Here is a 27,791-nt window from a genome sequence, read left to right as displayed (position 1 = left end):
GTGACCACTGGAGGTCAAAGTTCACGTGGAGGATCGGGAAAAAAAGGTCCAAGTTGACAGGAAGTGACCGGACGAGAGTTGTGACCGAGCGGTACCGAGAGCTGAGGCCGTGTGTTGTTTAGGGCGTTTTAGCGGCTAGCCTCCTTCCCTACGCTAAGGTGTAACGGTGAGCCCAACAGTCGCAGACAGAAAAAAAAAAATACATAAAATTGTGCAAAATCCCTGCTTAGTAACACACACACACGTATAAACACATTGACCTTCTCTCATCCGTACTCCAGTGTGTATAAGTAAAACCCACTGGAATATACAGGTTAAAAGTACTGAAAACACACACACACACACACACACACACACACACACACACACACACACACACACACACACACACACACACACACACAGGGCTTATAAAAGATTAGCTCAAGTGAAGAGATAAGATCCTGGCGTTAGTATGGTCAGACTCTCCTGTCACTCCACCACAGAAGAAGAACAGAGCAGTCCTAAGGGAAGAAGTGAGGGAGAGGAGGCGAGTGAATGAGAGACAGGGAGGAGGGCCCGGTCTCTGTGGAAAGACTGTAAACACCACTGCTACTCTGTAAATCCGTAGACAGATTAAAACTCTTAGCGGTCATCAACACCATCGTCGGATCAATATGGAGCACACAGGACTAGGCAGCTTGTAGCATTGAGACAAATGAGGAAGGAGTAAAGGAGTGTGTTAAGGTGTGTGTGTGTGTGTGGGGGGAGGGGGAGGCCAGACTGGGACTACGACCTGGCTAGGAGTTGGTTATGAAGAGATAGATGGGATAAGACATCTCCTTGTTCATTTTGAAGCTACTTCAGGAGCCAAAGTGGAAGAGAGAGAGAGTAAGAGAGAGAGGAGGGGTTACTCTGGGGAAAGTCGCCCCCCGGTCACCCCCTCACAAAAGGAAGGGGTTGGTGGTTCCGGTGGGCTGCGTCCCGGCCTGGGGTGGCATGCTCATCAGGGGCTGGGGCAAGGACATTGTGCCCGGCATCCCCGCATTCATCCCCACACCTCCGACAGCGCCGACCATTCCGGGCATGACACGGGCCATGGGGGCAATGCCTGCTAGGGGCACCATGGTGATGGGCTGAGCAGGCCCCGAGGAGATGGCCATGGGCTCGGCCATGCCAAAGCTGGCGGGCATGGGGCTGACCCGCATCTGGTTGAGGGTGGGGGGGGCTGGCTGGCTCACTTGGAAGGGGTTGGCGTGGGCTGCTGAAGCTGGAGCAGGAGCTGGAGCAGAGCCACCTGAACAAAAGGAAAGAAACAAATAATATGGAGCTCACCGAGTACCAGTACAGTATACAGTACAAGCGGAGTTGGGCTCTACAATGAGATGAATATTATTGTGATAAATAGAACTAAACGTTCATATTCTTGTTATTTTAAAATAGTATTTCAAAACTATACTACTACTACTATACTGCTATTTTATGAATTGAATCAGGCATTATTCATCTCTCTGCCCTCTGAGTTTACTGCTGGAATAGACAGGGCATGGTTAATGATTCAACATTCAACCGTGCAGATGGATGTGTGTGCCTGTGTGTTCAGACCTGTACCTTTATGTCCATGTCTCTTGGCTTCCTGGCTAGCACAATGTTATCTTATCAGTTTGAGTAGGAACATTTCAAGTTCTGAAAACAACCTCCTCATATTTTCTTTTTCATCTCCCCACCTGTTGAAGCTAAGAATGGGTTGACAACTGGCGCAGGCTGGGCTGGTTTGGTCACCAGGGAGTCCAGATTGACCAGGGCAGCATTGGGACCCAGGAAGGACTCTGGAGTCTTTCTAGTCGGGTTTGTGGTGGCAGACATAGAAATGGAGCTGGGCAGGGGGTCGAAGAGGTCCATGCTGCCGCTGCTAGCGAGACTGGCTTGGGAGGGGAGAGAGGATGCTACGCCCCCATCACCTGGCGAACAAAGACCAGTTGTTTTGGTGAAAAACTGTTAATGAACTTCTCTTCGAGGGAACAAAATAAAACACTTACACATTATGAATACAGGAAGACAATATTTCTTTTCTAGTCTTGAACTGCAGAGGTCACTATAAATCTGTAATTAGGGCTACCACACGAGAACAGAGTACGTGATAGGTTTGTTTTTATTTACACTCACATTTTGCATTATAAACAGGTCTAATAGATATTTAAAAATGTATTCAAAGATATTCTTGCCATGTGTAAACTCCTCAGTTTCCGAGCTGATGTAATTAAATGATCAGTAGATGATTTTATGAGAGGCCATCAATGGCAGACAGCCTGGCTGTTGTTTTTTGCAGCAGCAGGCAGACAGCAGTGGAGATCTTCATTAATGCACTCGCACATGAAAACGCAAAAAACCCAGCATGCCAGCAGCAACGTACACAAGTAGGAAATGTCAAAAATGTCTTCTCAGAACAGAAACTGAGACGTATCAGAGCCATGATAAGATCAGAGTCCCATAAGGCCTATAGATTTCAGCCAGAGCTGACTCAATTAGTAACATTTTTACAACTCATCCTGCAACTCATCCTTAATATCACTGAAGTGTGTGACCTCCACCCTTCTGGGAAAAGTAATTTTCCTGTGTTTATGTTCCTTCTCACCTTGTCCTTGGACTGTTTCAGAATTGTTTGTGTTGAGCCGGAGCAAAACTCAGATACCAATGTCACTTTCCCACACCCAGAGACTGCCAAACCACATGGGGAAAAACACTCAAGACCTGTGCCAAGCTGTTCACTGGAACCCTCTCACATACCAACCCGAATAGAGTTGTGAATGGGTTTAATAAAAAAAATTGGAACATGTTGGTTCAGATGAACCAAACAGATCACAGCAGATCTCAAGAGGGATTCCATAAACTGGATGGCCCAGGTCTAATAATGCATTTAGTAATAAACACAAAAGCTGCATCACATTGCACCACAGTGATATGGGACCAAACCAGAGCAAACAGATATTTTTACACCATTTGATACGATTACTGCAGCATTGGATTGCATTTGCAGTGGAAAAATCATCAAACAACATGACTCCAGCGGTGTTAACACTGTCTTTGCTCAGGTCTGGTGATATTTACATACAAAGACAAGACATGTGGGTGCCTTTGCCCCACAGAGACATTGTATCTGCAGACAGGCATCATTTCAGACACCGAGGGAAAACAACACAGACTCCGTGTCATTAGAGAGACAAAGACAAGGGTGAGTACCAGTGGGGACAGAGGAGGAAGAGCGCAGGCTGTCAAATTCTGAGAAGTCCTCTTTAGACGTACCGTTGGATGCACTGAACAGGTCAAAGCTACCTGAAAGGGGACAACGCATACGCACACGCACACACACGGCAGACACATACGTAGACAGATGGAAACAGACAATACAAGAATTAATGTATGGAGAATTTGGTAAACTAACAAACAAAGCGAAATAAAAAACAAGTGAAAGCATGCAGATGTACATAAGCATTTGTTATTGTGTGCTGTGTGTTCCCCAGTTGACAAAGCAGTTAGGTCTTCGAAACACTTGCCAGCCATTTATTAGAAATCTTTTCCATTTCTTAAAATAGAGAGAACTCAAATAGAGCAAACATCCATAAATACTTAACGATTTTCCAAGTATCTTTCAGCCTCAAATACATAATTCCCAGACAATAACTGACTGAAATTAACCTCTATGGTGGAGGTACAGTTGACTGGTGAATTTTGTAAATGCCCTAGTAACTGATGCTTGTGGACAAAAAGCTACTCTTTCCCTTATGGTCACCTGTGTTGGAAGTCTTGGGGCGGGCGGCTGCGGAGCCCCAGGGGTCAGCGGCAGGAGTAGAGTTTGATGCCCAGGGATCAGCACTCTTCATGGGTGGAACAGAAGGAGTAACACCCCATGGGTCCGCTGGGGCTGCTGGCTTAGGTGCAGACCCTAGAGAGTAGGGGAGAATGGGGGTTGGATGAAGCATGCAAAACGTTAGGGCAAATTGGATAGGAAGAGGAGGAGGGACAGAGGAAGAGAGCAGGAGAAAGGTAAAATAAGATGAGTGGTTTCATGCAGGTTCTGATAGCAGGTGTATTTGAGCTGACCCATTCTAAAACCACTGCTCATTGTCCTTCTCCTTTCCCCCTTTAAAAGTTAACTACAGGTTTTTTGTTTGTTTAACCCTATTTTTCTATGTTTTTTGTCTAAGTGTCTGATGGGAACAACCATGTTTGACATTGGTCCAGTATTAATCAAAATCGCTGCAGTCGGCAGCGGCGAAACAGGCTACAATGTAAGTTATGGGGCAATTGTCCAGCCTGTATTTACCTTCACAAAAGTGCTCGTTTTGCCACTGACAGGCTCAGATTTATATTCTAAGTGTCTGACAACATTATGGAAAGGATTTCTAAGGAGGTCGACTTTTCTGTTAATGAGAAAAGATCCTATTTTTAAACATTAAAATATCCGCGAAATTGCGTTCGCTAAACCCACCAGACTCCGTGATTTTAGCATCGTAAAATACACTTCATTCAAAGTCGACGGAAACAAAAAACTAAGAAAAGCCGTTTTGGGTCCTCTTTCCACTTTTCCAACCATCACAAATCTAGTTTTGGTTGAAATCAACACATAGTTTACCAATTTACATGTGAAAATCTGGTTCTATACACGCTAAAAGTATTGCTTCTTTAAATGGAGTCTGGTGGGTTTAGCGCTAGCGACTTCAGAGCTGTTTCTGGTTAAACAAAAAGGTCTCAAATAGGTTTTTAAAGGTCTATCTGTGAAGGGATCCTTTCCATAATGCTGTCGGACACTTAGAATATAAATATGAGCATGTCAGTGGCAAAACGAGCACTTTTGTGAAGGTAAATACAAGCTGGACAATTGCCCTATTAACATACATTGTAGCTTGTTTCGCCGATGCAAACTGCAGTGATCTTGCTTAATACTGGACCAATTTTAGAGATTGTTGTTCCCATCAGTCACTTAGACACAAAAACGTAGGAAAATAGGGTCCAGGTTGAAAAAAACTGTAGTTACCCTTTAACATTTACATATCAAACTCCCTAACAGCCTCCTTGCCCTGCTTCTCCACACTCATTTCCTTGATGATATCTTCCTCTAACATCCTCCCCTCCTCTCTATGCAGTAATGCTGCTGAGCCAGTGGAGCAGCATTCCTATTTAACAAAGAGTCACAGTCATAGGAGCTGCAGGTGGAGAGTAGAAACGACACAAACAGAAAAACTGTCTCTATACACTAATACTTCAAATAAAAAATAAAAAACAGTCAGTGTGTCGATATCATCTCATGTGACCATTTCCAGTGCAGAGAATGTATGTGTATATACCATAAGAGTGCCAGGGGTCTTCTAAAGCAGAGGCTGCCGCAACCCCGGCTCCAACTCCGGCTCCAACTCCGGCCCCCCAGGGGTCAGCACGGGCACCAGGCTCAGGGACATCCATCAGATCCATCAAAGATGATTGTGGCTAGAAAGAGACAGAGAAAGTGACCGAGAGACAGGAAGAAAAAAAAAGAACAAAGAAAGCAGACAGAGAGGAAAAAGAAGAATGGGGAGTAAAGATAGAGCGGGAATAGATGAGGAGGAAAATCATTGGTTAGGACCGTCTGTTGGTCAGCCATTATCCTCTACAGCACAAATACTCTTCAAATATACCGATGGTGGTCATGTCGTTATGTGCGGAAATAAAAACATGAGCCTTGGTCATGCAGCCATACTTCTTCACTTTAGCTCTGCGTGCCCTCAAACTCCAGGCAGCCAGCTATTCAGGCAGAATAATGATGAGCAAACTAGGTAGTCTGCTGCCAGTTAGTAGTTTCATTACTGCTCATGAAGCAGCAAACAGTGTCAGACAGAAAAAGAGGATATAGAGAAGCGACATGTTTCCATGAGCATGGTCATTATAACAGAATAACTGAGTTATTGTAGTACCTCTCTTTTCTTCTTGGGCAGTTTTGCCGATTCTGGACCTCCTTTCTTACTCTCCTCCAAGGCCATCTGTAGTCTCAGGTCGTCCCCTCTGCGCAAGCGCTCCTCCTAAACACACACCAAGAGCAAAGTTAGCCCAAGCAGCACATATGCAACTTCTCTCAGTTCAGCATCTTTTGAAATCTTAAAATAAGCTGGTTATCCACAGATGGAATATAAACTATCTGCACATTTCAAACACAGCAAGAAAAGATAATGACAAGCATGGATGCATGCTCTGCCCCATTAGCATGCGTTTCTATGTATGTGTGTTTGTGAGTATGTACCTGCTCCGCAGCCTCTCTGCTCATGGCCAGAGCCAGTTGCAGCTGTAGCTCCTCCTCTCCGCTGGTCTGAGGTCTGGCCTGCTCCAGTTCTGAACCCGCGTTGGGAGACGTGGCTAGCAGACACATTCAGAACGTAGGTTAACATCACTGCCACATGGGACTCCATCGCATACTGTATATACTATAATAATATGGAAAAATAGGGCCACTGTTAATAGTCCATAATCAAGCCCTGGTGTAATAATTACAATCGTATGAATAGATATCACACAGTGTTGTCTAGTAAAGTGGTTCTCAACCGTTTTCAATTGCGATCCTCCAGAGAAAAAAACAAAAACAAAAAACAGTAAATGCACTGTATGCTGACAAGTGGTTTAATGCTTTTTGGCATATGACAACTGTAAGCTAGGCCTACTGAAACGGAGTAGAGATCGATAGACAGACCAGCTCAGACCTGATCTACGCGCCTCCACTTGCTGCTGATTATTGTGAATGCTCGAATAATAAATGTAAATAAATAATGCGGTATTTGTGATGACAGTACGGGGATGCCGTGAGCCGCTTTGTACTGTACAGAAAATACACTGTGTGTTGGTGTGTGTGATTAGAAGCCTTCAGTGAGCCTGCATTCAGCTTATTGGATTAGATCAGGCCACGTGGCAGCAGAAAAAAACACACAGACACACACACACACACACACCACACAGGCCAGGTGAAGGAAGTAACAACGCCAAAAGGTAATGTTCATTAAGGCAGACTAGTATTCTTGAATTCAAAGTGGGACTGTGTGTCTTTGAGTTTAGAAACGTGGGAACTGTAGTGTGGGAAGTTATGACAAGAACACAGAAGTTTTGGTTGTACCAAAAGGTAGGTTTTGGGTTTAACATTTTCTGTGCAATTTGTCAAATACAAAGCTGTTTTATATTATATATATTATAAACAGGATGCATTGAAAAGATGTGATTTGAAAATGTAATCTTAATGTTTTGGTGCGATTTTTTTTCCCCCTCCGTCTCTGCTCCAAACAACAAAGACCAGTCATGACATGCCCTGCTGCTGATGTGGACACTCCCACACAAATACTCACTGGATACTCATCACTCATGGATACATGATGATCTTGTGTATGGTGTTACATTGTGTTGATAGCTATTCTGAATGCAAATGGTTAGAGAAAAACCTTGTATGTCCAAAACTATTGCTTTTCAGAACATTTAAAAAAGGACAAATTTTAAAAGATTTTATTGCGCTATTTACCTTAGACAAAGTCAGATGAAATCGCCTCGTCACTGTTTAAAGTGCCCATATTATGAAGAAGAAAAAAAAAAAACCTTTTCTGGGATTTGGGGTGTCATTTTTTTGTCTCCGGTGCTTCCAATTCTGCGGCTGTGGCTCAGTGGTAGAGCGGTTGCCTGCCAATTGTTAGGTTGGTGGTTCGATCCCTGGCCCTGCAGTCCCATGTCGAAGTGTCCTTGGGCAAGACACTGAACTCGGGGTTGCCCCCGATGCTGCGCATCGGAGCATAAATGTGTGTGAATGTAAAAGATGTCCTTTCACAGGTAAAAGGCTTGATGAGCAGGTGGCACCTTGTACGGCAGCCTCGGCCACAGTGTATGTGTGTGAATGGTGAATGGTTCCTGTACTATGTAAAAGCGCTTTGAGTAGTCGTTAAGATTAGAAAAGCGCTATATAAATACAGTCCATTTACACACGCATACACTACATATATATATATATATATATATATATATACACTCTCATATACTTTGAAAAAAAAAAAACATCCATGCTGTTTTGAGTGAGATACAGGTTTCTGAATGTGTCCTGCCTTCAGTCTCCGGGTGAGCTGGTCAAAATTGGCAGGGCTTTTTACGTCACTAGCCGAAACGAGGTGGCTAACCGTAGCATGCTAGCGCTAGCATGCTAGCTCCTTCCGAATGGCAAAACACTGCTACAACACACAAACTAGTTCACCATAATCTACAAAAGATCTACTTACATGTCCCTGTTCTGCAGGTATTCCACACAAAGTTGGAAGTGCGCCCTCGTTTAGAAGAAGTCTCCCGGCTAATCCTGCCTTGTACTGACCGAAGCTGCAGAAACAGCTAGCTAGCTAGATGATGTGATCATCTTACCTAGCTACTGGCAGGTGCGACTGCCAACAAAGCTGTTACAGCAGTGAGAGGTCTCACTCTGTAGCTAAAACAGAGACCTGAACACAGGGTGAAAAGAGGAGCTGCAGCAATGTGCAGTACAACAAAAATATGGTGTTTTTTGAAAATTAAACCATGTAAACCTATTCTGGTACAACCTCAAAATGCAATTATGAAACTGAAAATGAGCATTATATGGCCACTTTAAATATTTGTTAAACCCACAGACTGATGTAAAGGGTGACCAAGAGCATTGATTTATGAAAAGAAATTAAAATGACGAAATATGGAGATACATAGTTTCTGCCCGACAGCAACAATCCTATAAGCCTATTATGTGTTGGTTAAGTAGCAGCATTACAGCCTCATTTTCTACATGACTTATAATGACAACATACATATTCCTAATTATTAATTCACTGCTTTTGTCTTGAAACTCCAGCCTCAGATCTGAGTCATTGTCTCCTCCGTGCATGTTGCGCGCTTCTTCTTAGCTCTTGTCCTGCCTTATTATTTGTTCCTTAAACGCAAGTCTCCCAAGCTCTGTCTCCAGGCTGTGTCTCCAGGGAAAGGGACCAGAAGTACCAGGGGTAAAGGTGCGTTTGGTTAGCTGGTGGGCCTTAAGTCATGGCTTCGACATCAGCTACATGTCTGCCTTAAATAGACAGGGAACACCCAAATATCCCAATATATCGCCTTACGCACAGTATCGAAATATATTGCAATATATTGACTCGTGACCCATGTATCGTGATACGTATCGTATCGCCAGATTCATGCCAATACACAGCCCTAATATATCCATTACATTCTTCTATCAAAAGGAATATTTTCCTTGAGCTCACTTTAAATCTTTCCGAAAACAACTGCAAAGCAAAAGAGGGCTAATTAAACAGTTTTTCGACCACTAAGCCTCAAGGGAGACTGACTGACAACACAATAACACTTGACAGTTGTGAGTCCCAGAGACAAATAAACAAAACTCAAAGCCAACTAAAACACACCACTTTCTTGCCTACCACTGTGGGAATGGACCATATATGGATAATCACAATTTCTTGGCATTTCTCACAGACACAGCTCTGCCTGCTAGCAGAAAAATGCATCTAAATAACTGGGCCATTCTTCTACCGTTCGCCGTTTAGTCCATATGTTTATCTTGTCATGTTCATTTTCCGTGGTGCTATGTTTACTGACTGGAGGAAATAAGCACACTGAAATTAAACAAATACTTAAGCTTACAAAACCCTTCAAACAAAGCTAAGTCTCTAAGTGCAGCATGCAATTCAAGCTCTGAACAGAACGTTTTGGAGAAAGCCAAACGGGCTGATGACCACTCGTATTCTCTGTAGTAGATTTATGTGGTGATAATGGCCATAAGAGTTTTATCCCAGGGTGTCGACGGCGAACTACCAGAACATTTGCGGATCCCCATGTCTCTCTAGATAAAGAATTAAGTGGCTGTTTGAAACCTGGTGAGTGAGACATTTTGTGTGAATCTGTGAAAATAAACATTTTTCCAGACCCCCGTGGGTAGCACGCAAAGGCAGGGGAGCACCAGTCAGGACGATGAGAGACAACCAAAAGAGGATGAAGGGATAGAGAGGGGATATGCTAAGCTAACACCAACAGTCACACTTGCACGGCCCTGCCTGGACAACAATACTCGGAAAGTTCGAGTGGAATCCCAAAAATCCCCCACCCCCCCGGAAACGCCCACAGAGACTGCGCTGCCACACTCGTATTGGTCAGTCTCTCCTTCAGTTTTCTCAACTGATGACTCAGCTGCTGGAGCTTCCGGCTCTGAGCCCCACACTCAAACGTAACATACACGCAGCAATGCACACGCTTCATGCAACACGTAGGATCCACGCAGGCTCAAACCACACACACACACACACCACATGCACAGTCTTACACACACACACACACACGACTGGGGGTCAGAGGATGAAAGGAAAAAAGAGGCCATGGTTCACTCTTAATTTCAACCTCTCCAGTCTTCCCCTCTTCCCTCTTTGCCCATTCCCAGACAGGGATTTCTGTTTCTTTTCAACTCTACCCCTCGCTCACCCCATCTTTCTTTCAATCCATTTGAACTCTGCTTTTATTTTCTGTTAGAGTGAGCTATTGGAACTAGAAGAAGAAACAAGTACCAGTAAAAATTCAAGTACAGAAACCCGAGAGCACTCATCACCAAATATGTCACCAAGTATGAGGACCCCCTTAAATTGATTACTTCAAGAGGTATATATGTGATAATATTCCAAGCTTGGCACGGTGACGATATCAGACTAATCAATAGATCATGCTAGTTACAGAGGGCAGTAATGTGCATCTGTAGAAAATAAGCCCGAGTGTCACTGCACACTTCATTAAACAAAACAGACAGACATTTCTTCTCTAGTCCCTCTTTTTATCAAAGGTTATCCAAGTTTAGTTTCCATTCACTTCTTTCTTTCCATCATGTATCCCTTGCTACACTGTCGGTCACTGTGTGTTTCTACATCTCTCCCTCACTGTGTCTCTGGAGGAGTGAGCGGATCAGTGAAAAGAGGAGCAGATTCCTCTGTCATGTGGATGATAGAAGCTGGGGTGGTGAACTCCGCTTCCTCTTCTGTGTGTGTGTGTGTGTGTGTGTGTGTGTGTGTGTGTGTGTGTGTGTGTGTGTGTGTGCGCGCGCACGCACGCTGAGGAATGCAGCTCTACTGCAGGACTGCAAGCCAGAGACAGAACAGGAGGAGGGGCAGGTTTCTGGATGTAGGCCAAAGTTACACCATCGGGGGACACAATACAGTATAATGGAATATGCTGTATCACGTGTCGCTTAAACATGTGGCAACTACTGTATATGCTAATACTCACAGCCATGGTAGGACGCAGGTGAGCCCTCTGACCGGCCGTACTCTTCGCTGTAGGAAGTGGAGAGGTTGGGCTGAGACGAGCCTCGGCCAAAACCCATCTGAGTGCTCCCTGTGGACACCTGGGCCATACGCTCTTTGGTCTTCAAAGCCTGAGACCTAGTGGGACAAAAAAAAAAAAACATAATGGCATATGATCGGTCATCTTGACTCAACTCAAGATTCTTTTAATCCTTAGTGTGACGTCCAAAAGGACAAAATAAGCATGAGGTATGAAAAGGGAAATTGAAGTCTACTGTATTTCCAAAACCACCCCGAGAATCAGGGTGAACATAATCACTAACTAGAATTACACATGCTGCCAAACAAATGATGAAGCACCCCTTTTGGGCCAACTTATATAATTCTGGAAATGATGCAATGCCCTCGTTTTTGTCACAGTCTGAGATATCGTGTGTTATAAAAAAAGACAGGTGGAGGAACAAATAGAGAAACTAACGGCATAAGAAAAGGAGACCAGCGCAGGTGTCGTCATAACCTTTTTTCTAAATTCAGTTTTTCGGCAATATCTTCAAATACAGCCACACAGAGAATCACTGAAGACTATTAATCTGGGGAAGACAGCAACCCTGTAGCCATTTCTTAAAAGTGCAGTAACTTTGTTTGCACTTCTTACCACTAGTAGAGATTTACTGTAAATGACAAAACAGCAGAGGAAATATGGAGAAGCATGACGTCCTAGGGATCTTTGTTTATAACCAGCAGGTGTGGAAACAAAATGGAGTCCTAAAGTACTGAAGAGACCCCTTTGTATTAAAGCTTCTCGGTCAGCTGTAATGAAATTGGACACAGTGAAAGCACTAGTCATTGTTTAATAAGAGGAAGTGGTGCCAGGGTCTGGTGTGGTTCGGGAGCGGTATGGTCGACCTCGCTAGCTTTCAGCATCAGAGCAGAACTAGGGCGAATAAAGTCTGATGCCTCAATTAACAATGTGCAAATTTTAACCACTGGTTATGATTCAAGTCACTGACTTTTAGGGGGCCCTTTTAGAGGACAAGGAAAAGTTGGGAAGGGTGTTCTATCACTGTCATATACCCCACCCTGCAGAATCGAGCATGACTTGGTAAATCCTGAATTATATGCATAAACACGAGTTGACAGCAGGGCGAACCACGATTTGAAAGAATGCGATTATCTAATCGCGAAGACCGCGACTAATCGAAGGCAGGAAAAGTGAATTATTTAGTTAAATGTTTTGTGTAGCATTTGATTTGACTTTTTTTTTTGTTATTCCTCTTTTCATTATTATATTTACTACAGTACATACAGTACATGCTGGAATAATGTTACATATCACAGATTGTTTACAGACGTCCAATTTTCAGTGGATCTTTCATTGATTTTGTATTACTTTATTTAACAGGATCGTAGGAAGGTGCAATATCTAGCTTTAAAAAAAATAAAAAATAATAATAATAATCGCAAATCGAATCGTAATCGCAACATCTGGCAGGAAAATCAAAATGAGATTTTCTTCAGCCCTAGTTGACGCCGAAGATTTTTAACTACTGATATGATTTATAAAGCTCTTACCGCTCTCCTTTGAGACGGTCCTCGTCTTTGAGTAGGACCACTAGCTGCTTGCTCTTCTCCCGGACGTTGATGCCCTGGTCTTTGCCGTCTCGGTCAATGTACTGGAAGTCCTTCAGAGTCTGGATGGCAAAGATGTTCTCTTTGCACTGCAGTGCCACTCGCTCGGAGCCTGTCTTTATCAGGTAGTCGAGGAGGGTGAGGGCCTTGTAGACGTGGCGCCAGTTCTTGCCGTGGTCGTTGAGCCGCTTCCAGATCATGCTCATGATCTCACTGAAGGCGACCACGTTGTAGGTGAGGTCGGCGATCTCAGACATGAGCGAAGACGACGGGCCCCAGGGGTCGTTGGAGGTGGCCTCTCTGACCTTCTTCTCAGCGTCAGAGTAGTTGTTCACCATGTTCTTCATCTGCCGGCGGATGGTGGAGCTCGGCATGGTGGCGGCGGAGATGGGACAGACGGGGAGAAATAAAATGCACACTCTCACAAAAGGAGAGGAGCTAGGGCACCAATAATGTTCGAGTAGAGACACACACACCAGAAGGTGCAGCGTTACGTGTCCGTGCGCCTGTGTCCTTTCTCAAGGCACGGCGGTGGCGTGTATATGTGTCAATCTTGTGTACAGGTGCGTGTGTGTGAGTCTGTTGTGTATGTGTGGGTTTGTTTATGAGGCTTCTCCAGGCCAGTGCAGTGTTCCTGAGTCCTCCAGAACAGCGTCTGTTAAAACCATCACCACACACACAGTGCTGGCTGCACACATGACCACGCCATCACCTGGGACAAACAGACAAATAACAGGTTAGTGAAAGGAAGAGAAGAAGAAAAAAAAGACATTAAAAAGGGACAGGTAACATAATAAGAACGGAGAAAAACGCTTAATACAGCCAAACTAAAAAGAGCATACACTACAACACTTCCTTGTTGTAATCAGTTTCGGAGTAACTGCTGAATATGCTAGGTTTGTTTTCGCACTATGACAAATGTTTTTCTGAAACTAAATCTTCACGTTGTATGCCAACAATCCCAACTTATCAAATTTCTCTTCCTCGAGTAGCCACCTTTGAAGCATAAAATATTAAACCTATCTTTTAATAGAGACACACTGAGGTGTAAATAAAAGTCGCAGCGTTTAATTTAAATTACAAGACATAATACCGAACATCTGCTAAAGTCGTGGGTCTCATCGGAGTTTCTTTCTTAAAAGGTGTTATTGTAATGCTGGCTGATTTCTACACAACAATACGATTGCGTAGACCATTTGTATTTATAGGAGCAGCTGAACTTGCCTTCCTTTTTGAAACTAGACAAAACAATGTTTCATACTTTCACACTTAGATAAGCAATTTCCATGAACTTACAGAGAGCCTGCCTCCTTCTTATAATGCAGGGCCATGGTGTTGTGACCAAGAATTGTGTTTCCACTTTTTTGATCTCACTTGAGTTTACAGTAACCTGACTCAATTGCAAATTAAAAGGCAGGGTGTTGAAAATGAATAATCTCAGGGCAGTCATGTCTGTGTGAGGGTAAAGTTGCTCAGTGGGTGGGCTTGGAGGACAAGAAATTGGAGCAGAAAACGCAAGGCATTCAAAGCAAACACAAGATTAGTAGGAACCTATTAAGATCCATGCGGTGAAAATGTAACAAATAATAATCAAAAAGCTTAAAAGAAGATTGTTGTCAGCTTTGTGGATAAAGGTGGTACTCAATTTTTAAAGCAGAGCGGACCTATGACCTATTTAGATCGATATTTGATCTAAATCAGGGGTGTCAAATGTACGGCCCGCGGGCCGGATCAGGCCCGTAGACGGGTTTAATCCGGCCGGCCGGGTTTAATCCGGCCGGCGAGATGATTTTGTAAAGTATAAAAATGAGCTGCAATTTTTCAATAAAAGAAACTGCTGTTCCAATTGCGTCCACTGAATAGCAATTGTGTTAAGCAAGCAAACTGTTTATACCGGGGCAGAGCAAATAGGTCAAGCAAGTGCAGCCAGTCCGGATGAGCTACTTTGTTTTGCCCGCGATATTTATTACGGCTTCTACTTTTAACATCATGTGCTTTGGCACCCTCATTGTCCCAATATGTCTCTGTCAAAAAAAAGAAAAGTGGACGCGGAGTGCAGAGTGTTCCAAGAAAAATGGTCATCCTCCTATTTATTCACGGAAGTGAATGGGAAAGCTGTATGTTTGGTGTGTTCACAGCATGTCGCAGTGCTGAAAGAATATAACCTTCGTCGCCACTATGTGAGTCTTCATGCCGCAACAAAGTTGTCACGCAGTATTATGACGACAGCATACGTTCTTTCAAGTTGAAGCTGTCATTGTGGGAGACGCAACTCGCCGGTGGTGATGCAGCTCACTTCCCCTGTCTGTGTGCGCGACCCATAGATAACATAACGGGACTGTTACGGGAGAACTGGAGAAAGACTTCAAAGTTTTTTGCTCGCCATTCACCGTGAAGCCCTCTGATCTGCCCGTCAGCATCCAACTTGAAATAATAGACTTGCAGTGTGACTCGGATTTGAAGGGCAAATTTGCCGCAGCTGGCTTGGACACTTTTATCAGAATCTCTTGCCAGGTTACCCCAACTTGACAGCCCTCGCAGCAAAACGGTTGTGCATGTTTGGAACCACATCTCTTTGTGAGCAAGTTCTCTCTGTAATGAGCATAAATAAAACAAAGCTGCGCTCAAGGCTCACGCACAAGCACTTGAATCACATCCTGAAGTTGGCTGCCACTCAGGATGTGACGCCTGATATTGATGCGCTGGTGAAAGCTAAAAGATGCCAGGTATCAGGAGTCAAATAAACTATGCAACCCCACTTAAAGTGCTGCATGAGACACCCTGGTATAGTTCTGTGATCTGTGATATACTTCTGTGAATCACTGAGGCATTGTGTGTTTATGTGTTCTTTGTCCTCAGAATTTTCAAATAACTTGAGGTGTTTTATGATTAATAGTGATGTTGTGCTTTTGGACACTGCTCCAGCTATGTTTATATGTTTTTATGTTGATGTGCTATTGTTTTTAATTGATTTGATTTGTATATTTAACCTATTCTTGACACTGTGGTTCTTGCACTTGTTTGGGGAACAGGATTTCATTATTTTTATCTACATTTCTGCCTGAGAAATGACACCCTGATATAGTTCTGTGATCTGTGAAACAGTTCTGTGAATTACTATTAAAACAAAGAAAACAATCTGAAGTTGTTATATATACACACACATGATTTTACCGGTCCGGCCCACTTGGGAATAGATTTTCCTCCATGTGGCCCCTGAGCTAAAATGAGTTTGACACCCCTGATCTAGATAGTTTGATCGCTGGTCTCTATAAAAGGCCGATCAGAAGAGACGATCAGATAACGGAAAACACGCCAGACAATTTCTACGGTTTAAGTTGTGTCTATATTGACACCCATGCCAGTCTTTCACGTTTCAATGTGTATATCTGTAGAATATGTCACAGACAGATATGTGAAAGAGTATACATATTTATTTCTAACTCAACACTTCCTGTTTCCATTTCAAATTAAAAGTTCTGTGGACAGGATCCCTTCATTTGTTAAAGCTTTTGTTGTGAAATATTTGCAGCACCAGGTTGTGGAAAATGCACATGGTTCTTAACCTTTTTTCAGTCTAAAATAAAAACAAATGAAGTACATAATGAAATGAAACATTCTATCATTGATGGCCATTATCAAAAGCCAAACTCAGTGTAGAAAGATAGGGCTGGCAGGCAGCGCTGCAGCAGCAACGCTTTCTGTGTGGACACCACACGCATGCAAGCCACCGCACTTCAGCATGGTAGCCGTCACGCACAGGTAGAGGTAGTCGGTGTGGCCCAGACGTAAAACAGAGAGTGGAATGTACTGCCTGCTAGCCTGACGTCGTCATACTCAGATTCTAGTCAGAATATGAGTCTGATACTGCTCCATTGGGCTGTGATTATGGGCCGTGTTTCAACCGAACCAGGAAAGAAAATGCCTCTGCACTCAATTGGATAGACCTACAACCAATCAGATCAACGGAGACAGACGTCACAGAAGCTGCGAGTCAAAGGCAGGCTTCGACAGAGCAAAGGCAGAGACGGCAGTTTCCGTGTTGTGCGGACGGGTGTGGCAATGTGTATATAGAGCTGGGCAATATATCGATATTATATCGATATTGTGATATGATCGTGATAATTACGTTACTGTTGATCATCTGTCCATCATCGTATAAAGCCCGCCCTGACAATTTGATTGGTCCGAACAGCTCTGGCTCAAACATAGTTGCTCGGATCAAGTCCAGACCGAACTTCCCGACCTCAAATGTTGTGGGCGGGGCTAAATTCGGCTGGCATCCAGGCTAACTGCCTGCCATTAAATAAACAATTTACGATACTTTCATCTCTTAATCTTAATATCAGCTAGTGGCTCGTTATCGGCCCATACTGCTTTCAGCTATCGGCCCCAAATATGCTGAACTGAGCACCCTTATGCCTAATGCATTCATTTCCCAAAATAGCATTTTAGTATAGCAATAGCAAATGTTGCAGAGCTATGTTAAGTAGGGCTGCATGATAGGAGGAAAACATACGATAGCGCTGTTGAATATCGCGATAACGATATTACTTGCGGTACATAAACAGATAATGTGTCTTCAGTTCTGCTGCTTTCAGTACTCTGCTAAAATACAACAAACTGATAGTTGAATTTAAAACAAATGAAAGGAAATAATTTCCAACATTGTTTTATTGAACAACTTGAACATTGAATTGAATATAAAAGTCAGCACTAAAAAGAAAATGACAGTTACATTTTAAAGTACATATATATAAGTGCATACTGATATTTTCTACCATCCAACACAAAAAATCTCGGAGTGTCTTTCACGATATTTTGCAACCTTTGGCGATATGGTTATTGCGCCAGTTGATATTGCAATGGCGATAAAAAAATTTTTTTTATATATTGTGCAGCCCAAGTGTTGAGTACCACAAAGTAGCACAAAAGTAATAGCTAATTTTAGCAGAGCTGGATTCAAAGTTTGGATCATTTTATTTCCGATGAATTTGAGCATCATTCTTAAACAATTTAGATCTTAATGAGCATTTATCTGTGCTCTTTCCCAACGCCACAGTATTAACAGTATGTATTGTTATGAGAGATACCAGTACAATGAGTGAGTAAAAATGTGCTTCCACCCTTTGGTGGGTGGCAGGGGAGATAAACCATTTCCAGTCTGATGACGACTACAGGAGTGACTGATAACTCCTCTGTCCTGTTTCTAACAGATCAGCAGTCCAGCTACTAAACACTTGATGACACGCACACGTATGGAAAGTGTGTGGAGACTCACAGCTGTGCAACCACCTACACATCTAATTTCCAAAGCTAACTCTGATGAGTATGAAAGACGTCACTTTAGTACATAACATGAAGTTATGAAACACACATTTACCGTTTATGCTCTCTGTTTACCAAGTAATGCCCTTATGTTTATGTGATATTGGCTCTTTAAAAGTTGATTCCAATGAAATACGATATTGTAATAATACGGTTTAAGCTCAGATGCAAACGCACCACAGCAGGATTTTCTTGGCTTAGTCATTCAGCCAGTTTAGTACATCGCTGGTCTACTTTCATTTATCCACAACATATTTCTTGAGCGCGCACACACACACACACACACACACACACACACACACACACACACACACACACACAATCCCCCACTACTGGCATGCACCACATTAGCATAGGGATGTCACGATACCAAAAATCTAGTAGGCGGTACCGATACCTCCAAAAGTACACAATACTCAATGCCAAAGTCGATACCACAGTGTGTAAAAAAAATTTAAAAAAAATAAAAAAACATTTGAGGGGGAGGTTGGGACAGTCTCATGTGACTCTTTTTTCAGTGTCAGTATTTTTCAACTTTCTGTCACTGTTTTGGTGTGAAGTGGAGGGGGCAAGTGATTTACATCTTCTGGACCCACAGTCCGCTGCTCTGAAACCTGGCATCACCACAGCCAGCGTACGGTACCGTCTTCCAGGAGTTCACCTGGAACTTCCAGACAGCAAGCATGTTTAGTTAGTCTGTTTCTCTCTGCCGTTGTTGTTTTTTCACATAGAACCAGGCTGGTTAAAGTTAACTTAACAGATGTTATAGACGTCTGCTAAAACAAGCGCTAAAGTTAGCTAATGTCAGCTATTGGAGCTAACGTTAGGCTGTGACAGACAACGGCATTATATATTTATATATATATATATATATATATATATATATATATATATATATATATATATATATATATATATATATATATATATATGGGAGTGGTACGGTTCATGAAAAAAACATCCAAACCGCTCGGTCCCCTTGTCTCAGTTCGGAGCGTGTGTGTGCCGCATGGTTCGACACATGCGCAATGTAGCCTCGTGCCCGTCAGGTGCCCATATGTGACCTCAGACAGTGTGTTTCCCTTTCGCGCGAAAGAAGAGGTGTGGACCTGAAGTTATCAACAAAACGTACAGCTAAAGACCGTGCAAAACATTTCAGACCGTCCTGCCAACCTGTATACATTTTAACATCAATGTACTGTAATGTTTTTTCACTCTAAAGTCGCTGAAGCGGCTGCAGTTTAGATCCTGTCGGGTCTCCACAGCGGGCGGGGCTGCTCAGTTCTCCCCGTGACTGACGCGCGCACACGCACACACACACACAGCAGGAAAAAAACGGAGATGAGACGTATACAGGAGGACCACACAGCTACGCTCGTTATTGTAAGTGCAATGATAAGTCCCAATAAGTACTTTATCAAACCGTATGACTGTGTCTCCCAGCCCAGGATAGGACTGGGCTGGGATAACTGTTTTTATGTTTAACGTATTCTGACTTATTCAAAAGACGGAGCTTTAAGAGTTCCTCTCTTTTTCTTTTAAAGGATACATTTTTGTAAGAGCTACACTGAAGTTGGCAGTTTGATAAATTATTTCAATTGATATTCTGTAATATTTCAATCTTCATGTGCTAAAAAGGCACATAAGTTCCTGTAGATGGCAATACACATTCTCCTTTTTTTGCCAAATAAATGAAAAGCACGTTGAACTCATCAATGTCTTCCCTCTTGCTGAGATGGTCCCAATAATGTTCTTACAGTCAAGTCAGATTCAGTTTGTGCATGATTACATGATATAACTATATAATTATTTAATACTGTATCCTACATTGTGGATAATTAAGCTATATATCATATGCTGAAGTATATTTCTGGAGTGTTAAAGATTAAAAGAAAAAATAACAAGAACCGTACAGAACGGAAAAACCGTGACCCTAAAACCATGATACGAACCAAACCGTGGGTTTTGTGAACCGTACCACCCCTAATAATATATATATATATATATATATATATATATATATATATATATATATATATATATATATTTATTAAAACATCCAAGAATTAAATCCCTCTTTTAATACCATGGATATAGTGCCACTCGGCCAGCCATTCCAAGCACTTATTTATGAACTTCAATATCCAATGGAAAATAATCTCAAAATGAAATTGCACAAAGTGGTGTCAACATTAAACACAGCGCTTTCAAGCCGGAGAGGGGGGAAATTACTTTGCGGCGCAAACAAAATCCATGCACCCAGGAAACGTTTGTTCGTTCCTCGGGAGTGTTTCAATCCAAAACACGATCTTTTCCCAAAACTTAAAAGGACAATTACGGCGCAAAATGAACCCAGGGGTTAATAACGTGTTAATACGTGTGTCCGTGTTCGACCGTTCTCTGGGATATGTTTTCATGCTAATCGAATGCGACCACTAAAAAGTAAAAAGAAATCGCTATTTCTATACCACTAACAAGGCTCAAAATATCACCACACTTCAATGGTAACATAATGAGTGTCCCTACATGTAAACTGAAGCATTGAGAACTTACAGACAGTTTATTAAAAAGATAGTTTATAAAAGACAATACCGTTCATGTATACATGCAGGCGCCAACTTGGGAAAGCATACATTTAAAAATGATTCTGCAGTGGCAGGGATATGTAGACCAGAAAGGGGGAAATCCCAAACATCCCCCACGGTAAATCTACGTTACGGTTAGAGGTCGACCGACATGGGTTTTCTCAGGCCGATGCCGATCTTTTAAAAATCAGGGTCAGCCGATGGCCGCTAAATGCTGCCGATTTATTTTGGCCGATATTTGGCCGATATGTGCTTGTTTTTAAACCTCTATTTGAAAGACAAAATGTAACACTAATATACACAGAATTTCTCAACAAAAACATTTATTGAACACTTCACCAATCTACACTTGTATACTTCAATTAAAAATGTATAATGTAAAAACATACTGTATATTGTATAATGTATGAAAAATATATTAAACGAAACAGGTTAGAAGAAAATAAACTTTGTCAAATAAACTTTTCAATGAAAAAATAAAGTTTAGTGCACTTAGCAGCATTTATTAAACTTCTGAGAATACACATCTGCAAGCTTCACAGAAAGTGACATGTTATTATTAATCTCAACACTATTTCCTCCTAACTCCTGTTGAATCACATAAGACTAGGGCTCTCTAAAGTCAGTTCTTGTTCACCTTGTTTGTTAGATCGTTGTTCATTTGTTGAAGTCTTTTATCTGTGTTTTGGGGATCCTACTGTTACATGTCCTGTTGCACTCATTATGATCTTATCTGAGCATTATCAAGAGTCATTTAAACAACTCTTAGTTGGAATTTAAAACTCGTCCAGCCAATTTAAGAAAATTAAGGGTTTTATTCGTGCTTGAGTCCATAGATGCAGTTAATGGATACAGGCACGGAGAACTGAAGGCTCTGTTAGCAACGATTAGCTCCGTTAGCGGTTAGCTCCAGTTAGCTCCGTTATAGGAGTGGATGAGACTGCCACGGACAGGGGTAACAACCAGACTCTGATAAATGACATTCGGGGAGCTTCCACAGCGGTGTGGCCGCGCTGTTTCGTACGGTTTTATTAGTACAGTTAATCCCAAGGCAAGAACACCAGCAACATGCTACTGCTAACGGTAGCATCTGAGCCTGAAGTGACTGCGCGAGACACACGGCGCAAGACTTCACAAGGGGAGGGGCTGGAGGCAGCTGGTCTGGGTGCGCTGTAAAAAAAATGTCGCCTATTCATGTTTTTAACACTAGGCTGCCCGCAGATGCGCCTGCCTATTAATCGGTTTGATATACTGGGATATTGGCCGATGCCGATTATGTAAAAAAATGCCAAAAATCGGTCGGCCTCTAGTTACGGTAAAGCCAGAGGCTGACCGCGGTCAAGCCGCCGTGCGCGGCAACGGAGATGAGGCGCTCTTTTTTTCTGTGCTGGTGGGCGTTCTTCTTCTTCTCCAGCAATTAGCAGCAGACTAGAACACTTGTAGGCGTACACCTCCCCCGTCATGTCCGGAAGAATTGCATGTCCACGTACTGTAAAGCCCCCCCCCCCCCCCCCGAGTACTGTCACGTTTTCAGAATTTTGGTACCGAAGCACCGGGTCGCGTGACATCCTTACATTGGCATAGCTTCACACATTGACATCAACTCCAAATTGACCAAATCTTTGTTCTTGGTAATAAATAGCAGCTTAGGTTATCTGAGATCTTTTTGTGCCCACTGTTCCTCTGACTACCATCTAGGGAGACCCATGATGACTTATCCTATTCAGTAATCTGATCCCTGCACCAAGCGTGCACCGGCATGCCACAAAACCTAGTGCTTTCATGAACAGAGGAAGAGTGTTTAAAGTGATTTGCATTCTATGCAGACTCCCGTGTTAAATGCAACAGTTAAAAATGTTAAATTTTTAAACGATGTAAATTACGCATGTGTGTGCATTTGTTTCAGGGAGCTTCCTGCCTAGCAATGTAGCAATGTCATGGAAAGACAGCTGGAGGGACGAGGGTAGGGGAACGAGAAGGTGGGTGTGTATGTGTTGGGGGGTGGGGGTCAAAAAAACAACTTGGCACATCCCCTAAATTTACTAAACGCTTGTGAAATGTGATTCCTGTGGAGCATGCCCCCCCCCCCCCAAATGTTCCTTCATCACCCTCCTTCTCACCCTGCATCCGCATGAATACAGCTCAGACCTAATGACACATCTGCTGCTATAATCACCTATTCACCCATAGCAGACAGGAAGAAGAGAGGAGAGTCTGTCTTGTCCGTCCATCCCCCCCCCACACACACACACACACACACACACCTCCCTCACACCCCGGAACAACCCCCACCACAAGACACCGCTGGGCCGCCTTTCTTCAGCCCTTCTGTGCTAATAGTGCGTTCCATTTACCTCGGAACTCGGAAGCCGGAGCTGGGAATGACGTCACACCCGAGTAGAATGCGTTCCATTTACAAGTCGGATTTTCATTGTTTTCATTAGCTCTAGCCCGGTTGGCCATTGTTAGTAATACTAGTTGATAACAACGCATTACGCCGTTTTTTTGTGCAAACAGCATAACAACAACAATGTCCACAGAGAGAAGTTGAACACGCCTGTGCGAACGACCGATTTAGTGAGACAGAAGTGCTTATAACTTTGTATTACTACAGCTTTCACAACTGTTGATACAGGGGGCAGACATGTTGGATTTTGAACTCGGGCTACTGCGAGGTTGTCCGAGTTCCGAGCTCGGAAAGCCGGGTCAGGGGGCGTGTTTCCGACTTTGACCTCGGAAAATCCGAGTTCCGAGTATAAATAGAACGCGCTATTGGATCACTCAAAGGCCCAGAAGAGACTGCACCCAAGACTTATCTGTGTGTGTGCAGAAATACATATTCGTGTGTCAATGCAGGTTCATTATGTCTGAATGTCATTCTTGTTGAATTGTTGTTATGCCTCGTTGTTGCTAGAATGTGAGGATAACCATAAAAATAATTAAGTCCAGGGTCTAGTTCTTGCAGCTTCAGATGAACTCACACACCCAACATCTGCAGCCACCCTTTCGGCCCCCTCCTCTTTCTGCCTGTCTGTATCTGACTGGAGGTTGACGAAATTTGAAAATAAATTTTTAAAAAAAAATTAGGTAAATATTGGTATCTGTTCATGACATTCCTGTTCCCTAATTTATAATAAGACTCCTTCATTTATAATTCAATCAGTGGTCCTTCTCCTGGATTAGATACACTTGTGTATATTTTGCCTAGTAGCAATACTGGATTTACATTGGATTTCATTGACCATTACAGATTTTCCCGACATCCTCTACCCCTACCTACATTTTGTGTTTTTGTTTTCTTAGTATTAGTCATGTCGACTTTGACATATGTGGTTGTCTTTTCTGCCATCAAGCTGTCAAGTTCATGTTGAAATTTCTGACTATTAGCCTAATGTTTAGAGATGTACAGAACTGTAGCATCAGCAGAAAAATCCCTAATTTGATACTGTGATGTTAAAAAAAAAGAATTAGGTTGTAAAAAGTAGCTTCAGAAAGAAAAGCATATGGGCAATCAGAAAGTGAATAAAAGAGTCTAAACAGAATCATTTCAAGTAGGCCTATTTAATGAATGCACGGAACAGACTGACCACATGTCCATCTACTGTTGAGGTGGTGTTTATCAACAGGTGAAATCCCTTGCTAGGCTGTGAATCAATTCCTTTGTCCAAGGCATTTACAACAGGGGACATCAAGACCCGATTGGCAGGATCGTTTTTGGGGCTGATTGTCAGCTATCAAAAATGCCCTATTGCACTTGGTTAAAACACTGGAACTTCACAGTGTGGTGAATGAATGATCTACACAGTCTATATCAAGGACGCTTTCTTTCTGTTGGCATTCTAAACTCTGGTCGATTAATGAGGACTATGGTTAACTGCTCCTCAGATCTCTGCAGGGTAAATCCAGACAGCTAGCTAGACTATCTGTTGAATCAGAGTTTTCTCTTGCACGACTAAAACAACTTGTGAACTTACAAATGTTCCACCAAAACAAGTTCCTTCCCAAGGTCTATTTTGCAGAGGCCCCGTTGCTCCGTCCGGCTCTTAGCACCGCCCAAGACAATTGTGATTGGTTTAAAGAAATGCCAATAAAAGGAGAGCATGTTTTTCTCCTATCCTGGAATGTTGTGGGTGAACTAGCCAGACCTTTCTCTGCAGTGCTTTGGAGAGAGGTCTGACAACGTGAGACTAACCTACACATAACATCTGTAATAGAGACTGAGAAAAGAAAAACGTAGTGTATGAGAAAATGCAATGACCTACAATAGGACAGTGAATGTGGACCAAGACGAAACTTAACACTGGACACAAGTGTACTGTTCGATGTCAAGAACACAAAGAGGCAAACCTATCCTGTGCCGGTGTCTGGGCGTGTCTTGGCAAAACATAGGTATACTATGATTAGCATTAAGGGCTAAGAAGCTGTACACTGAGAACAGGTCTACCTTGCCAGGCCCAAACAACAAGAGTAAAGCTGATCTGGCAATAGAAGGCTTGCACAACCGGATGGCCTGCATGTGCCATCCGGCCCCTGCAGCTCATTCAGAACGCAGCAGCTCGACTTGTCTTCAATCTCCCCCAGTTCTCTCACACTACACCGCTCCTCCGCTCTCTTCATTGGTTACCAATTGCTGCCCGCATCTGCTTCAAGACACTAGTTCTTGCATACAGGGCCACGAACGGATCAGACCCAGCATACAGCCAGGACATGGTCAAACCCTATACCCCAACTCGCCCACTCCGCTCTGCATCAGCCAACCTGCTTGCTGCCCCCTCACAGCGAGGGACAACTAATCACTCAACGAAATCCAGACTGTTTGCTGTCCTGGCTCCTAAACGTTGGAATGAGGTCCCAACTGACATCAGGACGGCCGAAAGCCTACGCATCTTCTGATTAAGGCTAAAAACACATCTCTTCCAACTGCACCTCGGATTAAAAAATAATAATTATATATATATATATATATATGTGTGTGTGTGTGTGTGTGTGTGTATATATATATATATATATATATATATATATATATATATATATATATATATTCTTAAAGCTGCACTGTCATCTATGGCTCTTTGTAGTATTGCTTATTTAAAGCTAATGTACTTGCACTTACTACTTGTTGTCTGGAGTTTGCACCTTCAAGGTTGAAAGCACTTAATTGGAAGTCGCTTTGGATAAAAGCGTCAGCTAAATGACATGTAATGTAACAACTGGGTGCCTGTGTATGTGTGTGTGTGTGTGTGTGTGTTAAGAAAGAGAGAGAGGGTAGAGTGTGCAACAGCATGACATCAAGTTATCCAGCCGGTTCTTTACCATCCAACATACAGTAATTAATCCATACCCACTCAGCTACTCAAGGACTAAGTTCCGTTAACCAAAATAACAATCATATCAAGTCTAACCCAAAGAAAATCAAACTACTAACATGAGTTATGATGAGCAGCAACCTGAAGCAGTGAGTAAAAGACGGTATGTTGATAAGCCACCTTCTGATCGGCATGTCACCCCGCCTTTTGTCCTCCCTGGCCGGCTGGGAGACAAAGCCAAGTCGGGGAAGGGAGGAGGACGGTAATGATGCATCTGTCACCCACTGTGACTGACTGATCACTGTGACAATAGACAAAGCCCTGCTCCTCTCTCAGGCCACGTTTATATGGGCTCAGTGTAGATCTAAATACAAAGCTTACATCCAAACACCAGCACCTCCGACTATAGCTCATCAAATAAATAAACCCTACCACTGTTGAGCGTCTTTCAGCAAAGAGTTAATGCCAAGATGTATGCAATCTCAATAAGTATACAAGAACGTCAAGTGTTGCCTTGGTGACTCACAATAGTATGATCTAGCTTATCAGGTCTTCTCTATCAAAGCACGGTGCATTAGTAGAGAAAATACAAATAATGATGCCGCTCCTAAAAAAAACAACACAAGAAAAAGAACAAATCACGGCGTTTCATTGCACTGACGGGATTGCTAGCCCCATAGAAATAGCTATGGCTAACATTAGTGAAGTAAACTGCCTCAATCATATTTCCAATTTTCTTAGTCAAGTGATCTGTTTGAAATTGCGAAATAATGTTGGGTGTAGCTGCAGCGATCTAATTTGTGCAACGTCACTTTAATAAATCGGGGGGGGAATAACCATGGAATAACTTGCTACTTACGGTTACCGCTAACGTTAGCAAGTTGAGTGCAAACTTGCGGAAAGTAGTTGTCATTAGCTAGCAAAATAAGCTAGCGAACAACTTGCTTACGTTGATTTAGCTAGTTAGTCAACTCAGGTTGTTGTAAAAGTGTATGACCCAACTAAATAAAATTAACAATGCATTTTCTGTACAACTTGATTTTGCCACTGGCTTTGATATTTGCGCTCGACACAACCACTGACTAACGTTCATTTCTAATATGAGATCAAAACTTGGCTTTGAAAAAAAAGTTGGACCGAAGCTAGCAACGCTTATGTTAGGTTAGCCATCGGCAGGTCTCCTCTCTCCTGTAGTCTGGCTGAACATTCAACTGTTGATTGCTCAGCTAAATGTAACACAAAGCGTGCCTGTATTGGATTAACAATCAGCCCTACACCTAGATACACAACCATTCCGGTCAGCTCCTAAACGTATTTTCTGTGCTCAGACAGCAAACTAGCATGCTAAGCTAGTTAGCAATCCTTCAAGCTAGCAGCCAAGACGGGTGCTCGGTGGAGACATCACCAGAGCAAACTGGATTACAGGACACCCTGGAAAAACAAAACAACTCCACTGTCTTGAAAGCCGACGTTAACTTACCATATCGTTTGAGTTACGTCAGATTTAACTGTTACTCCAGGGATATAAACCCATAAACGAGTTTTGCCAATTCCAGGGTAAAATAAAAAAGAGTACTTATTTTGGCGTTCAGGGAGCTTGTTGCGCCTCCGCCTAGCTATGTGTTGCTAATGCTAAACCAGCTAAAGCCAGGCTACAC

General features: G+C 42.8%; 1 protein-coding gene across 3 annotated transcripts; it reads right to left on the bottom strand.

Annotated features, from left to right (window-relative positions):
- Positions 1-328: 328 nt before the first annotated feature.
- On the bottom strand, positions 329-27,791 carry epn2 (epsin 2). 3 transcript variants are annotated; one of them, XM_078268928.1, is made up of 10 exons: positions 27,614-27,791; positions 12,858-13,626; positions 11,269-11,423; positions 6,251-6,363; positions 5,928-6,032; positions 5,325-5,463; positions 3,770-3,922; positions 3,220-3,312; positions 1,707-1,940; positions 329-1,276 (listed from the first exon to the last, which is right to left on the bottom strand). In XM_078268928.1, exons 2-10 carry the CDS (start codon positions 13,286-13,288, stop codon positions 924-926), a joined length of 1,776 nt encoding a protein of 591 aa, XP_078125054.1. In that variant the 5' UTR covers positions 13,289-13,626; positions 27,614-27,791; the 3' UTR covers positions 329-923. The 3 variants fall into 3 exon arrangements, with proteins under 3 accessions (XP_078125054.1, XP_078125055.1, XP_078125056.1); XM_078268929.1 differs by having other exon boundaries at positions 3,283-3,312; XM_078268930.1 differs by lacking the exon at positions 3,220-3,312.

This window comes from Sander vitreus, chromosome 15, assembly GCF_031162955.1.
Source record: "Sander vitreus isolate 19-12246 chromosome 15, sanVit1, whole genome shotgun sequence".
In the NCBI taxonomy this organism is placed as follows: Eukaryota; Metazoa; Chordata; class Actinopteri; order Perciformes; family Percidae; genus Sander; species Sander vitreus.
Note: the sequence above shows the minus strand (reverse complement) of the source record. Positions and strands in the feature narration are given on the sequence as shown.